The sequence below is a fragment of the Mus caroli genome, chromosome 17 (assembly GCF_900094665.2).
Source record: "Mus caroli chromosome 17, CAROLI_EIJ_v1.1, whole genome shotgun sequence".
NCBI lineage: Eukaryota > Metazoa > Chordata > Mammalia > Rodentia > Muridae > Mus > Mus caroli.
Genome location: NC_034586.1, coordinates 66,545,064 through 66,557,925, shown reverse-complemented (window position 1 = coordinate 66,557,925; position 12,862 = coordinate 66,545,064). Strand labels below are relative to the sequence as shown.

General features: G+C 42.6%; 1 protein-coding gene across 16 annotated transcripts in view; it reads right to left on the bottom strand.

Moving 5' to 3' along the window:
• Nucleotides 1-12,862, bottom strand: part of Dlgap1 (DLG associated protein 1) — an 826,285-nt gene that overhangs the window by 226,546 nt on the left and 586,877 nt on the right. For all 16 annotated transcript variants that reach the window (XM_021186024.1, XM_021186022.1, XM_021186023.2 and 13 more), the window contains one exon: nt 7,194-7,408. In XM_021186024.1, coding sequence (XP_021041683.1) covers nt 7,194-7,408 — 215 coding nt within the window. The remainder of the gene's footprint in view (nt 1-7,193; nt 7,409-12,862) is intronic.

Here is a 12,862-nt window from a genome sequence, read left to right as displayed (position 1 = left end):
TTTTTGTTTTTAAAGATTTATTTATTTTAACACCATTGCTCTCTTCAGACACACCAGAAGAAGACATCGGATCCCATTACAGATGGTTGTGAGCCACCATGTGGTTGCTGGGAATTGAACTCAGGACCTCTGGAAGAACAATCAATGCTCTTAACCTCTGAGCCATCGCTCCAGCCCCCGGGAAACTTTGATACTGAAGGAAGGTGAGACTCATCATTTCTAGCAAAGTTCCATTCAAGGACACGCCTACCCTTCCCCATGGCTTAACCCCTCCTGAAAGACTCAGAGAAATTAAGTTGATGCAATGAGCTGAGAGTCTCTAAGATGGAGATGTGTGGGTAAGAAGGCAAAGAAGCCCAGCCTAGATAGGAATTGCATCTATGTGGATTCTGTATGACAATCAGTTCTCTGAACTCACTGGGGTCAGAGATAAAAGGGTGCCTGCAGGATTATGGGGTTGTACTGTTCAAGGAACCACAGATTAGATCAAAAGATATATCTCTGAAGGAGTCCTGAAATACCACTCTGGCTCCTAGGGAACAAATGTTCCTCAGAATGTACTACAGATACAGTCAAGGAGGATAAGAGAAATGTCCATCCAAAGGAGATGCTCAGAGACATGGAGGAGACCCTGAAACATCCTACCCAGAAGGACTTCTGGGAATACACATCTACTGTGCCCTATATTTTTCCTTCCTAATGAGAGTATTGATTAGAGATTTTTTTTTTTGGGTCTTAACAACAATTATATTAGATATATGGGAGGCAGCTCATTTGTCCATTAGAGTCTCTGTCCAAAAGATTCTTGTACTCAGTTGTTATGTACTGAGAACTTTGTGAAAGTGTAAATATCTGGGCTGGGGAGGTGATCAGTGGTTAAGAATTCTTGCTCCTCTTCCAGATGACCTGAGTTCAGTTCCCTGGACCCACATCAGGCATCTCACAACCATCCTACCTCCAGAGTCAGGGGATCAGACACTCTGTTCTGGTCTCTGCTGGTATTAGCACCCATGTGCACATACCATCCCTCCCACACATACAGATAATTAAAAACATCTTTAAAAAGATGTAAATGTCTTTTCTGTATTCTAATCTGTGTATTCAAGCGCTCTGTAAAGAGTCTGGGCATCTTTTCACATTCATTAAGCACACACTCGTGCTTCTCCTCTGTGACCAAGGTGACTTCATGATAGTTCAATCTATGCAAGTTTCCTTCTAAGATAGACTTTTAAAAGAGCAACCATATAGTAATGTATAGGACAGGGTACAGACCACGACATTCAACAGACTAATACCATCTGAAGGTGGGCTTTCAGATCCTAGGTTTTGGAGCTTGGCCTGGTGATCAGAGACTAGTTCTGTGTACTAGAGGCAGTTCTTTGTACTAGTTACCTCCTCTGTTCAGTCAGGCTCACTACAGCTTGGGTTTAAAATATCTCTGCCTACAAGCAAGTGATAATTTATTTATAAGAAAGAATGATGCTCCTGTTTTTAACATTTTCCAACTTATTATTTTGGAATGTGAGAAGGGAGTTGGAAAGACTGGGGACAGTAAGAGAAGGTATTACTGTCGCTGAGGATATAAATTCACAATGTTGTGTGTCTGGTTGTATGATTATTCTGCCCTCCCTGAGATTGTATGGGGTGCTTGCTAGTTTATGTCACAGTTATATTCTGGGGGAAGGTAGGAAAGGACTGGGAAAGAATTTGGGAGAAAACAGACAACAGAAGAGCACAGACATTTCAAAAGCTTAGGCAAAGATGGGTGATGTATATTGCTGTGTTCTTAAATATGGCTCATATATTCTGTAAAAAAAATAGCAATGTTCCCATCTCTTCCCCCTCTTCCTTTTCTGGGAAGAGAAACCACATGAAGAACAGTCGGTGGGTAGGACGGGCACGTGGAGCGTGAGGAACAATCAGGGACACAAGTGCATCTAGAAGAAAAGAGAAACTTCTGCAAAGGCCAATGAGTTTTTATGCTCTTGATGTTGACCTTCATTTTAGAGTTGATTTAACTTTAGGCATTTCTCAAAGCACTTTACTTGCTAACACTGTTTCCTCTTGTATTTAACTAGTAAATAACCGCCCCCCCCACCTCTCCACCCCCACCCCCACCCCCGTCAACTACACTTTATCTCTACATTTTCCTCATCAGTATCAAATCAGTATCAGGATCTTTCATGCAGATGAACAATGACATCTGCAGACAACAGGGGTCAATGAGTCCAAGATAAGGGAGTCTAGTGTCCATCTATGTGTGCTGGGATCTGCTGATGCTGTGAGCTCCTCTATCAATGCTGGCGTCTGCTAATGCTGGCTATCACAGCCTAGGTCTTAGAGCCACTCATTCATGCTGAAAGCCTGACTTATATACAGAGATGTTGAGCCTTAGCTAAAAGAAAAGAGCCACTTAGTGTGTCTCACCTTCATTGTCATCCCGACTGGGCTTGAAATCACCTTGGAACCACACCTAGACAACACCTTACATCTGTAAGGTTGTTGTCACAGGGTGTCAAGGAGGGGAGGCACATCCAGGGTAGAGCCATCTCATTGAATGGCCTCCTATCCTGAACAAAAGGGAAACGGGGCCCAGCTAAGCACAAATATCAATAACTCTCTGTTTATGGACTGTTCAGCTGGAAGGAATTCTAGCTGCTATGAACTTCACCATACAGCCCCTCTAGGACGGACCATGCCCCCTCAAACTGTGAGCTAAAACCAGTTATTTCTCCCATGCGTTGCTTTGTGTCACCTATTTGGTTACAACATGAGAAGAGTAATTAATTTCTCTTTTAAAAAGTGAGGAGTTAGGAAATAAATGAAGATGAAGAGGATAAATGACACAAACCCCCCTTGAGGTCACAGGCCAGATACTCTATCTAACCGGCTAAGAGCCTGACTAGTCCTATTGTAAAGGCTGGGGTCATTCACAATGATTTTAGGAGTCGTCCCCCCCCCGCCCCGTCCTTCCCCCACCCCCCCAGGGGAATTTTTTTCACCTAACATTTGGATAAAGGGATTAAAAATATGAAGAAAATTTAAAGAAAATTTAAATTATTTGCTTTGGGTTACTGGTACTTGAACTTAATTTTAGAATATTTATAATAATAACAACTATTTATTATTATTATTATTATTATTATTATTATTTTCTTTAGATAGGAATTCATGATGTAGCCTTGTCTAGTCTGAAACTCTCTGCATAGACCAGGCTGGCCTTGAACCCACAGAGATCTACCTGCTTCTGCCCCCTGACTGTTGGAATTAAAGCCATGTGCCACTGTCCTCACCCCAACTTTAGAATGTTTGAAAATGGAAGCCCACCTAGAATCATTTTAGAACATTCCTCCCATAGTATACTTGAGTGAAATAAATTCAAGACTAGCTTGGGCCCCGACTATAGCCGACTGTTGTAGCCGCCTGTAGTCTAGCTTTGTAAACAAACAGAATTGTAAAGAATCGAGGTAAAGCTTGATGTTCTTCTTCAGAGCTGAAGTGTGGGGAAGAGTTGGGAAGAAACTCTGGCTCCCAAACCTCTCCCCTACCTGTCTGAAAATTTATTATTGAATATTTAGTAGCTTCTTTGGAAACATAATTTTCTGGGGAAACCAAGGCCATTTCAGATGCCCCGTTAGCTGAGCGCAGAGGAAGCGGAAAGCAGTGATGAGGTCAAAGGTCAGTCGGGGTGTTGGGAGAGGAGCATGATGGAGGCAGGCTTTCAGACGGGAGTTACTAAGGAGCCCCAGAAGCCCAAAGGTGGACTTCACTGCAAAGTCTCCTCATGATTCATCTATCTGCCTCAGGCTCTGTATGCCGAAGACTCAGTCGCTAACACTAAGTAGCTGACGCAAGAACAAACTCTAAAGATGCTTTTGGAAAACAACAAGAAGAAAAACAATAGAAAGGGCTGTAGGAGTGTTCTCTCTGCTTCTGGGAGAAGAGGGGAGTGGAAAGCCTCAGACAAAAATGTTGTCCTGGTCCCACTAGACTAATTTTAGTTATCTTGGCTCATGGTGGTGACTCATCCCTAAAGCTCTGAATTGTTGAGGAGGAAGGAGGGAAAAAATTTGACTTAAATGTCAAAGAAGTAGGAACATAAATATAGTTTTCTTTTTTGGGGACTAGAATTCCAGGATCTGGGTATCTTTATCACATGAGGGTTGAAAGCTTCCAACTTCTAGAAAAAAAAAAAAGATCATGACTCCAGTCAAAACATCATCAAGGACTAAGAAGGGTTGATTCCCAGTCATGACACTTTTGACTTTTAATTCGTCAACATGGTTAAACTAGATGTCAGTTAATGATTATATGTGACTAAGGACGATAGAAAGGTACTATGGAGACTGTGGTAAGACTTAGGACTCACGAAACAGGACAGGGAGAAATACAGGCTGACAAGCAGACTCAGGAATAATTCTGTGTACTACTGTGGTCACACTGAGAAGAAAGGCATGACTATACACTGCCCAGACATTTTCTGGTCTGTCGATGTGCAGGGGTCGATACAGAGGTGGCTTCATGAAACTCTGTCCTGTGTAATGAAAAATGTTTTTTGTAATTTGTGGGTACCACTGGTTTTCATTTTGAGTTTCCATTAGTTTGGAGGATAGATAGATAGAAAGAGCCCTTACCCACTCACATCCAATTTGAGCATTTTACTGAAGAAGTCTGTCCTCCTCCAGGAGTGTCTGACCTGTGGCTCACAGACTACATGTACCTCAGATGAGTGTGGCTCCTAGTCAAAACCATCAACTTACCTAAAGCATTATGGGTTTTTTTTTTGTGACTCAATGACACATCTCTCAAGCACAGACTTTGTAGATGACAGCCTGTCACAATGTCACAACGTTGGACACACATGTGAACTTGCTCTTAAAACTTCTAGAGAACTAAAAAAAATGTGGTTGTCTAGATATGGCCTAGGAAGTTAGAGATGGATTAATTCTCCTATGCAGAAGGCAAAGGAGAATTAATCTCAAGGGATGTGTTTCTGGGAAGAGCAAAACTGCGAACGTTGACTTCAGCACCTGACTGGTGGCAGCCTTTCCAGAGCTTTCTTCATGATCCTCACAGTCCTTTTCCTGTCTCCACTTCATAACTGTGTATTGCCGTGAGCAGTAATCAGTGTATCCCATCACCTAAGACCCAGTGTGTCACTCCAGCATGTCCAGCATCCTGACAGGATGCTCTGGGAGGTGGCATAGAGGATGCTAGAAGCTGCCCATCCTCACCTCCTTCATTTCAGGTGACTCAAGAACTTGAAGGGCTTATGTCACATCTTAACCTCTGCATGACTGCGCTTGTCTATTTTGACACCATGGCTGTGACAATTATGATCTCTTGTAGAGAGATATTTTAAGCCCTACAAATTACATATATACATATACATATATATATACATAAACATATACATATGCCTGTGTCTCTGGCTACACAACATCTTGGCCCACTATCTATTTTATAAAACCAGTCTGTTATTTGATATTTTGAGCATCTCGCAGGTGTGTCAAAGTTCAACAGAGATTTGTTTATCTTTTAAAATTTTCTACAACCAACTTTTATAGTCATAAAAGTTGTAGTCATGTTATAGGCCAAATCATATGCCCCCCCCCCAAATAGATATACTGCCAGTATTTGTGAATGCTTACAGAAAGAACAGGGTCTTGCAGATTTAACCAAGTTAACATGAGGCTAATTAAGGAGGTTCCCCAATGCTACAGCTAGTGTCATGAGAGTGATGAGCTAGCCCCATGTAATGTCAGTCAAGGGATGCCAAGTATTCCTGGCTTCAACCAGAATCCATGAAGAGATAAGGAAGAGCCGACCTCTGCAGGTTTGGGGAGCTGTGCAGCCCCACACCTCTAACTCCCTGTGATAGGAAGCAATGGACTAGTTGTTTGTGCTAAGGTTGTGAAGATAGCTCTGAGATCAGCGAACACACAAAGCAGAGAGAGAGAGAGAGAGAGAGAGAGAGAACACGGAATGGGAGGTGAGAGAGAATGGCTTCTCTCTGTGGCTTAGGAAACTAATATATAATTGTTAATGTTCAATTTAAAAGGTTTCAGTGCCATACCATATGGCCCCTTGAAAAGGATCCAAGAGTAGATTTTCCTGTCCAGATTTTATGTCCTCCACTATTTTAAATGATTCTTGTTACAGATCAGGCAGCTGCTCTTCAATGTTCTTCATCAGTAATCTGATTTGTATTTTTAACCTAACTGCTTTGCCCTTTTCTCTTTCATTTGCCTCTTAATATTTCACTCTGTAACCTAATTCAAGTGCATAAATAGTATTAGTCACATGCATTTCATAAAGAGAGTACTTTAAAAACACTAATTACCTAAAACATATCCTTTAGACCCAAATAGATCTATATTCCAGGGCTCTGATTTACCCTCTAGAAAAATATATAAAAGACAGGTCTGTTTGAAATAATCAGTGTTTGGGCTGGGTGTGGTAGCAATGCCTTTAATCCTAGCATTCAGGAGGCAGAGGCAGGTGGATCTCAGGGCTAGCCTGGACTGTACAGTTTGCATCAGGCCAGCTAGGGCAACATAGTGAGACCTTGTCTCAAAAAAAAAAAAGTGAGTTTTACTTTTGTTTCCTTTGGAGAAAAAAGTTGTTTTTCTCCAAATAGTACAACTGTAAACACGTATACTTATATTCTCCCACAAACAAACAAACAAACAAACAAACACTTTTAAGGTCTTGCAAACTGTAATATGTATGGAATCCAGATTCAAACATGCATATTAAGAATTGTGATATATACTACCCAGTTTCCCAGCATAACATCACTCTATAAAATTCTCTGATAGAACCATTGCCCTCACATTATATAATTTTCTGAAAATCTAAGACTCTGAAGGAAGAGTTCACTTCTATATTTTGTAGCTGAAAAAAAAAATGTTCCACGATGAGGTACTGGGCCTTTTCATTGACCAGAAACCTTTTTTTTTTTTGCCCCCAAAAGTAATTCTGATGGCTTTTGGGAATTATGAGTGCACCAGCTTGTCCCCTGTCTTTGATGACACTGGCATCTACAAGTCAAATTCAATGTCAAAATCCACAGGTCATTCAGTCATTGCACGGATGTGATTGAAGGACATTTTCACTATATCCAGTCATCGGTCAGGTCCTAGGTGCTAACCCCACGGGCAGAGGAAAAGCACAGAGGGGCGATTACTCACTTGAGGGTGGTGAGCTCTGTAAGGGACGGCTGCGTGGCCTTGAGATAGCTTTCTCTTCTTGCAGCCACCTTGGGAGACGGCTTGGGGCTTGTGTCCGAGTCCCCACTGTCTTCATCCCCCATGGCTTTGATGTAGCTACCACTGCGCATCCTCCGGCACGGGATCTCATCGTCTTTCCCGCGAGGTGTGTACCCTGACCATTCATCCTGGGGAACCTAGGAAGGCAGAAAACAGGAAGTTTAAGCTTTCAATGGAATCAAACTTTTAAAAGTTTTTCTTGTCCTCCTCTCTCTCTGTCTTTTTTTATGACTATGGATTAGGCAATAGAGATAAGTTTTCTAAGCCTTAGACATTGATTTTTCTTTTTATATTAACGTTTTACTGTAGCCGTTTTGAAAATCATTTCAATGCATGCACATCCACGTTGTAATCCTAGACAAGCAGTGAACCTCTGGAAGGGTGTGAACCGCTGGCTCTGGTAACTTATACCTCTCAACTTTCTCGTGCTGTTCATAACTGCGGAGGAAGGTGATAGAGAGGAAAGCCTTCTGGTTTGAACTTTGCGCTGACCTTTCTCCATCACTACCTCGGAGGCAGGAGCGTTCCCCGACTCATCCTGGTTTCTCTAACTTCACATCGGTACCACCCCATGTCTGCTTTCCTTTCTTTCTGACCACTGCTCTGTTCCAGTGCCATTGACCATCCACTCATCCCTTTTTTCTGAGCTCTTAAAGCTCCTTTTGGGGATTTTCCCCAGAGATGCTTACATAATGGCCAATCCGGTGTTTGCTGGTCTCTCTCGCATGCGCACACATCACACCCACCACACCTACTGTCGGTGTCTCCCTGTTTGCCACCCTGCTTACTCTATGACTTGGGAGAGCTACCAGCCATGTTTTCTACCTCAGGTTTTGCTGGATCCTGTTCTACATTCCCGCTATGGACTGTACCCAGGAGGAGGCTGTCAGCTCAGTGCCTTCTCCTGTTTTTCACAACTGTTTCTGTGAAGCTGGGCAGGGCACTGTATATCCTGTTTTATATTTGTTACATTTTGACATTCATTTCAGTTCCTTTTATCTACTATTCCTATTATCTATCTATTACGGTGTGGATAATTCCCGTTATAGCTTTATTCTTCTCCCACTGGGGAAAGAAACACATGCATACTCATCAGTAGCTTCATCCTTCAAGAAGTTTCAAGCGCCCACAAAGCCTGGCCCTGTACAGGCTTTAACCACAGGAGACAAACTAGGCTGAGGCTGTTTGTACCACCGACATGCACATGACAGGGTGGAGTAGATACATACACATAGGAACACCTCTAAATCAACATGCTTCATGCTTACAGGCTAAAGATGCTGTGCCACAATGGAATACTCACTAAAGAGACCCTAGGATCATGACCCTGCCAGTAAGGAAAATGGCTGAAGAATTCTAACCTGATAGGTTTGCAATGAGAAGATAAAATGAATCTATGTGTGTGTATATATATATATATATATATATATATATATATATGTATACACACACATATACACATACATATACATACATACATGCATACATATATACATACATACACATTCATATGTATGGATGGATGTATGGATGTCTTACAGGTGTGTTAGGGTCTCATAGGCAGACCGGTAACTCAATGGGCCCAAGATGACTTGTAACTCTCAGTCTACTTGGCTTAGTCTATATTTTGGAATCAGAAGTGGGCATCACCACACCCAGTGATAAAATATTGGCCCCCTTATATTTTGTGATTAAATGTTTAGCTGCTGAGTTGTTCTTGCTTATGGAAGGCGACACAGCCCCTTGACAGCTACCTTTAACTCAACTGAACAGTTTGCTCACCATGAATTATTTTGTCAGCACTTCCCTGTGCTTTTATTTCCTTTTCTGTGATTTTTTTTTCAATGAAAACCTGGAGCTTAGAGAGCTGAGGTCACTGGACAAAGGACAGGAGGGGATCCCTTGGATTCACAGAGCTCGGTCTGCGACACTCCAGGCAAGCTGATTGTCCAGGAGAGGTGGGCCAATAAAAAACAAACTCCCTGGGATTCCTGTTACACTGCTTTTGACAAATTTTGTCTTATTGTTTTTATGTTGTTGCTGTTGTTTGCTTGTCTTGATATTCCTTATTTTTATATGTTGCTTTTTGAGACACACACACACACATACACACACACACACATAAAAAGAGAGAGAGAGAGAGAGAGAGAGAGAGAGAGAGAGAGAGAGAGAGAGAGAACTGAAGTTGGGTAGGGAGGATCTGGAAGGAGTTGGGGGAGGAAAAATCTGATCAAAATATATTGTGTAAAAAAATTAAGAAAAAAAAAGAATAACACACTCACTGCATCTGGAGAAAAATCTTCAAAACATAAAAGACTGCTCCAGTTGAATTGCAAAAATCAGAGCCTAATGGGTTTTGATGAGGGATAGTCTGTGAATTTGAGAGTTAAGTGTCAAGCAGATTGTCCATGATTACTCTCATCTATATTAGCTATAGACCTCTAAATATTATTCACTGTAGAGAGTGAAATTACACATCAGACTATCAGAAGCACTGCTCTTTCCTCCTGAAATCACGACTTCTTTTTGTCAGTCAAAATGCCATCAACTGCTCACAGCCCCTCTGCAGGGGTGAGGCCTTGTAGGCCTCTGCTGCATCCGTGCTGGAACGCTCACTGTCTTGGTCTCTTGTAGGCATCCAGATTTCACGAGGGTGACAGCTTTGCCGTGTCCAGAAGGTGCTTCTTATAGCTCAGGCGTCTTCCCCAAGCTCCAGAGCTTCAAATCTTTCATTACCCCTTTTCTGGCTGTCCGCTGGGCCCCAGGGGAGTGAAAATATACATGTCTCATTTAAGGCTGACGATGCTACTACCGTCCCCGGTTCTCTAAGCTCTGGTTGTGAATCTCTGCATGAGCTGCCACCCAATTTAAAAAGAAACTTCCTCCGAGGAAGTCTGAGAGTTGAGCCCTGGAGAAGAGGAGGGCAGAGAGTGTAAGCCAGAGGGGATGGAGGACACTGGGGGAACGAAGCCCTCTGAATCAACCAGCCAAAGCTCCTACCAGAGACTTAAGCAGTAATCTGTTTGGGGCTGCACGAGGTCCTCTAGCATATATTACAACTTCTACTTTAGTATCTTTATGGAGTACCTGATGGTGTGAACAAGTGGGTTTCTGGTTCTTGTGCCTGCTCCTGGGGGCTCTTTCCCTTCTGTTTGCCTTGTCCAACTGCGATGTGAGGCTTTTGTTTTATCTTATATTTGTTTTTTGTTTTTTGTTTTTCTTTATCTCTTAGAAGCCTGTTCTTTTAAAATGTGAGACAGAAAGGAAGTGGATCAGGATGGGAGGGAAGGTGGGAAGGGATGGTGGGAAGGGAAACTGTAATCAGGATCTATTGTGTGAGCAAAGAATCTATTTTCAATTAAAAAAAAAACCAAACTGGTAACTTTTGGGTAGAGAGTTTGATACTATGTACACTAAGCAAAATAATAGTATTAAGTTCACTCGGAGGGACTGTGAATTTTTCAACCATGGGTTCTTGGCCATGTTTATAGTACAAAGTTTGGAGTATGCTTTAAGTTTAAACGGAGAGCTGATGGTTACCTCCACACTCTGCACTGACACTATTGTATGTACCAATGGATTTACCTTGTTGGGCTGGTTACTATGTTCACAGCCGATTAAGGTCATTGATGTCTTTTCTCCTCAAGCAGCCTGAAGAGCACTTTGTGGTACGACCAAAGTCAGGCAGCAAAGAGAAAGCCTTGAGGTCAGTACCAGTGCCATTTCTGTGATCTTCCCTCAGACCAAAGTGTGTGATATCTTCAGGAGAACAGTCTTACATGTGGCCTGTTAGTTTCTTTGATGGACATAGTTAAGAGATGCTGCTGCTTGCCCCGCATGTTACAATAGAGGGAACTTGGTCTATGGAAACAGCCCATAGACTGAGAGCAGCTTATCAACAGAGCCGCTCCTATGCCGGCCTTACTACTGGCCAGTAGTTGATGGATTCTTTTCTTTCTGAGCTGTGCTTTGTCCCACCTGTCAAATCATCCAGTCACGGTCCTTGACAGCATCATGACTCACCATATGCAACTCGTTTGTCATTTACCAACCACGCTGTAGCAGTGTGGACTTTTCATTTTTCTAAGCTAAAAAAGCCTCAGGAGCAGCACGGCTACCAAGACTTCTCAGAAAACTATAAATGACGAGAACAGTCTTGTTCTCCTTCAGTTGGTCAGTGACTTGTTGCCTAGGGAGGATCATGTTCAGAGTCTCACCAACAGCAACCTCACGCTAAAAATCAACAAGAAGAAGTCATGGTCACTGATGACACGTCACTTGCTGTTTCTTCACACCGATGTGGCGTTCCTAAGTGTTGCTTTCTGGAATATGTTAGAGTTGAATGACAGGCTGGTTAGTTAATATGCCAATTTCTGTTCGGGTGCTTTGCAAACTTAGCTCAAGGCAGAAACCTGGCCTTCAGGAAAAATAGTCTGTGATTGTTGCTAGGGGAACAGGCTGAGAAGTATTTAATCTGTATGCCTTCCAATTAATCACTCTTTTCAAATGATAGTGGTAAAAGGATTGGACCAATGTGACTTCCATTAGCGTGCAGCATAAATATTAATACATAATTCATCTACCTAAAGGTAGCGTACAGCAAGATTTCATATAAAAATATCAAAGACGTTAGTTCTAAAAAAAAATATAGCTGTACAAAATGTAGACCCCGGAGAAGAAAAATTCCAATCCTGGACTGTTAGGACCAGCAAACTTGGTGTAACTGAGCGTGTACACCTGTGTTTGTGTGTTAATGCTTTAGATTAAAAGATGACTGCCTTGGAGGTCCGTAGGTCTGGAAGGAAGCATACCATTTTGTAGAGTTCAAAGAGTGTAGTATTACTCTCCTTTGGTCAGAAAGAAAGGACAGATATGAGGTGGCAGCTACTAATGTGACTTAGTTAAAGGCTGCTGTGCTAGCCCAGATTTCCCCTTTCACTTCTAGGTTGGATTTCCATCCCCCACCCCCACTCCCCACCGAGAAGGCACTGTCCTATGTTTGTTTGCAGACTTTCAGGCAGATATGAGTCTGTTTCTTAATTTACTTTACAGAAGTTGGCTCTGGCTAGGAGTACCTAATCCTTTAGATTTTGGTGATAAGCCTCTAATACCAGGGCACATCCTACCCTGTGCTGACTGACACATGTGTGATTTAGACAGGCTTTTAGGCTGGCTTGTGCTATGTCCTAATTTGCCTCCGTGACTACAGCCTAGCACAGCAAACAGCATCCAGACTGAGAGCGTTATAGGGCCCTAGGAGGTTCTTGTGGCTCTCTCTTCGCATTGTTCTCTCCCTTGAGCTGCTTGCCCTGCTCTTTTGCTTTCAGCTGCTTACATCCAAAGGCCTTGAGTGCCTCCTTCATGGATTCCCACCTGACTGTGGGAAGAAAAAGATTTAGGGACTTCTGATGAGAAGGTTGACCCTGCCCACTTGTCTGAGAAAGGCTACGTTGTTACTGGCAGGGGTTTAAAAGATCTTGGTTAAAAAGGGAGCAGAAGCCGGGCATGGTGGCGCACGCCTTTAATCCCAGCACTTGGGAGGCAGAGGCAGGCGGATTTCTGAGTTCGAGGCCAGCCTGGTCTACAAAGTG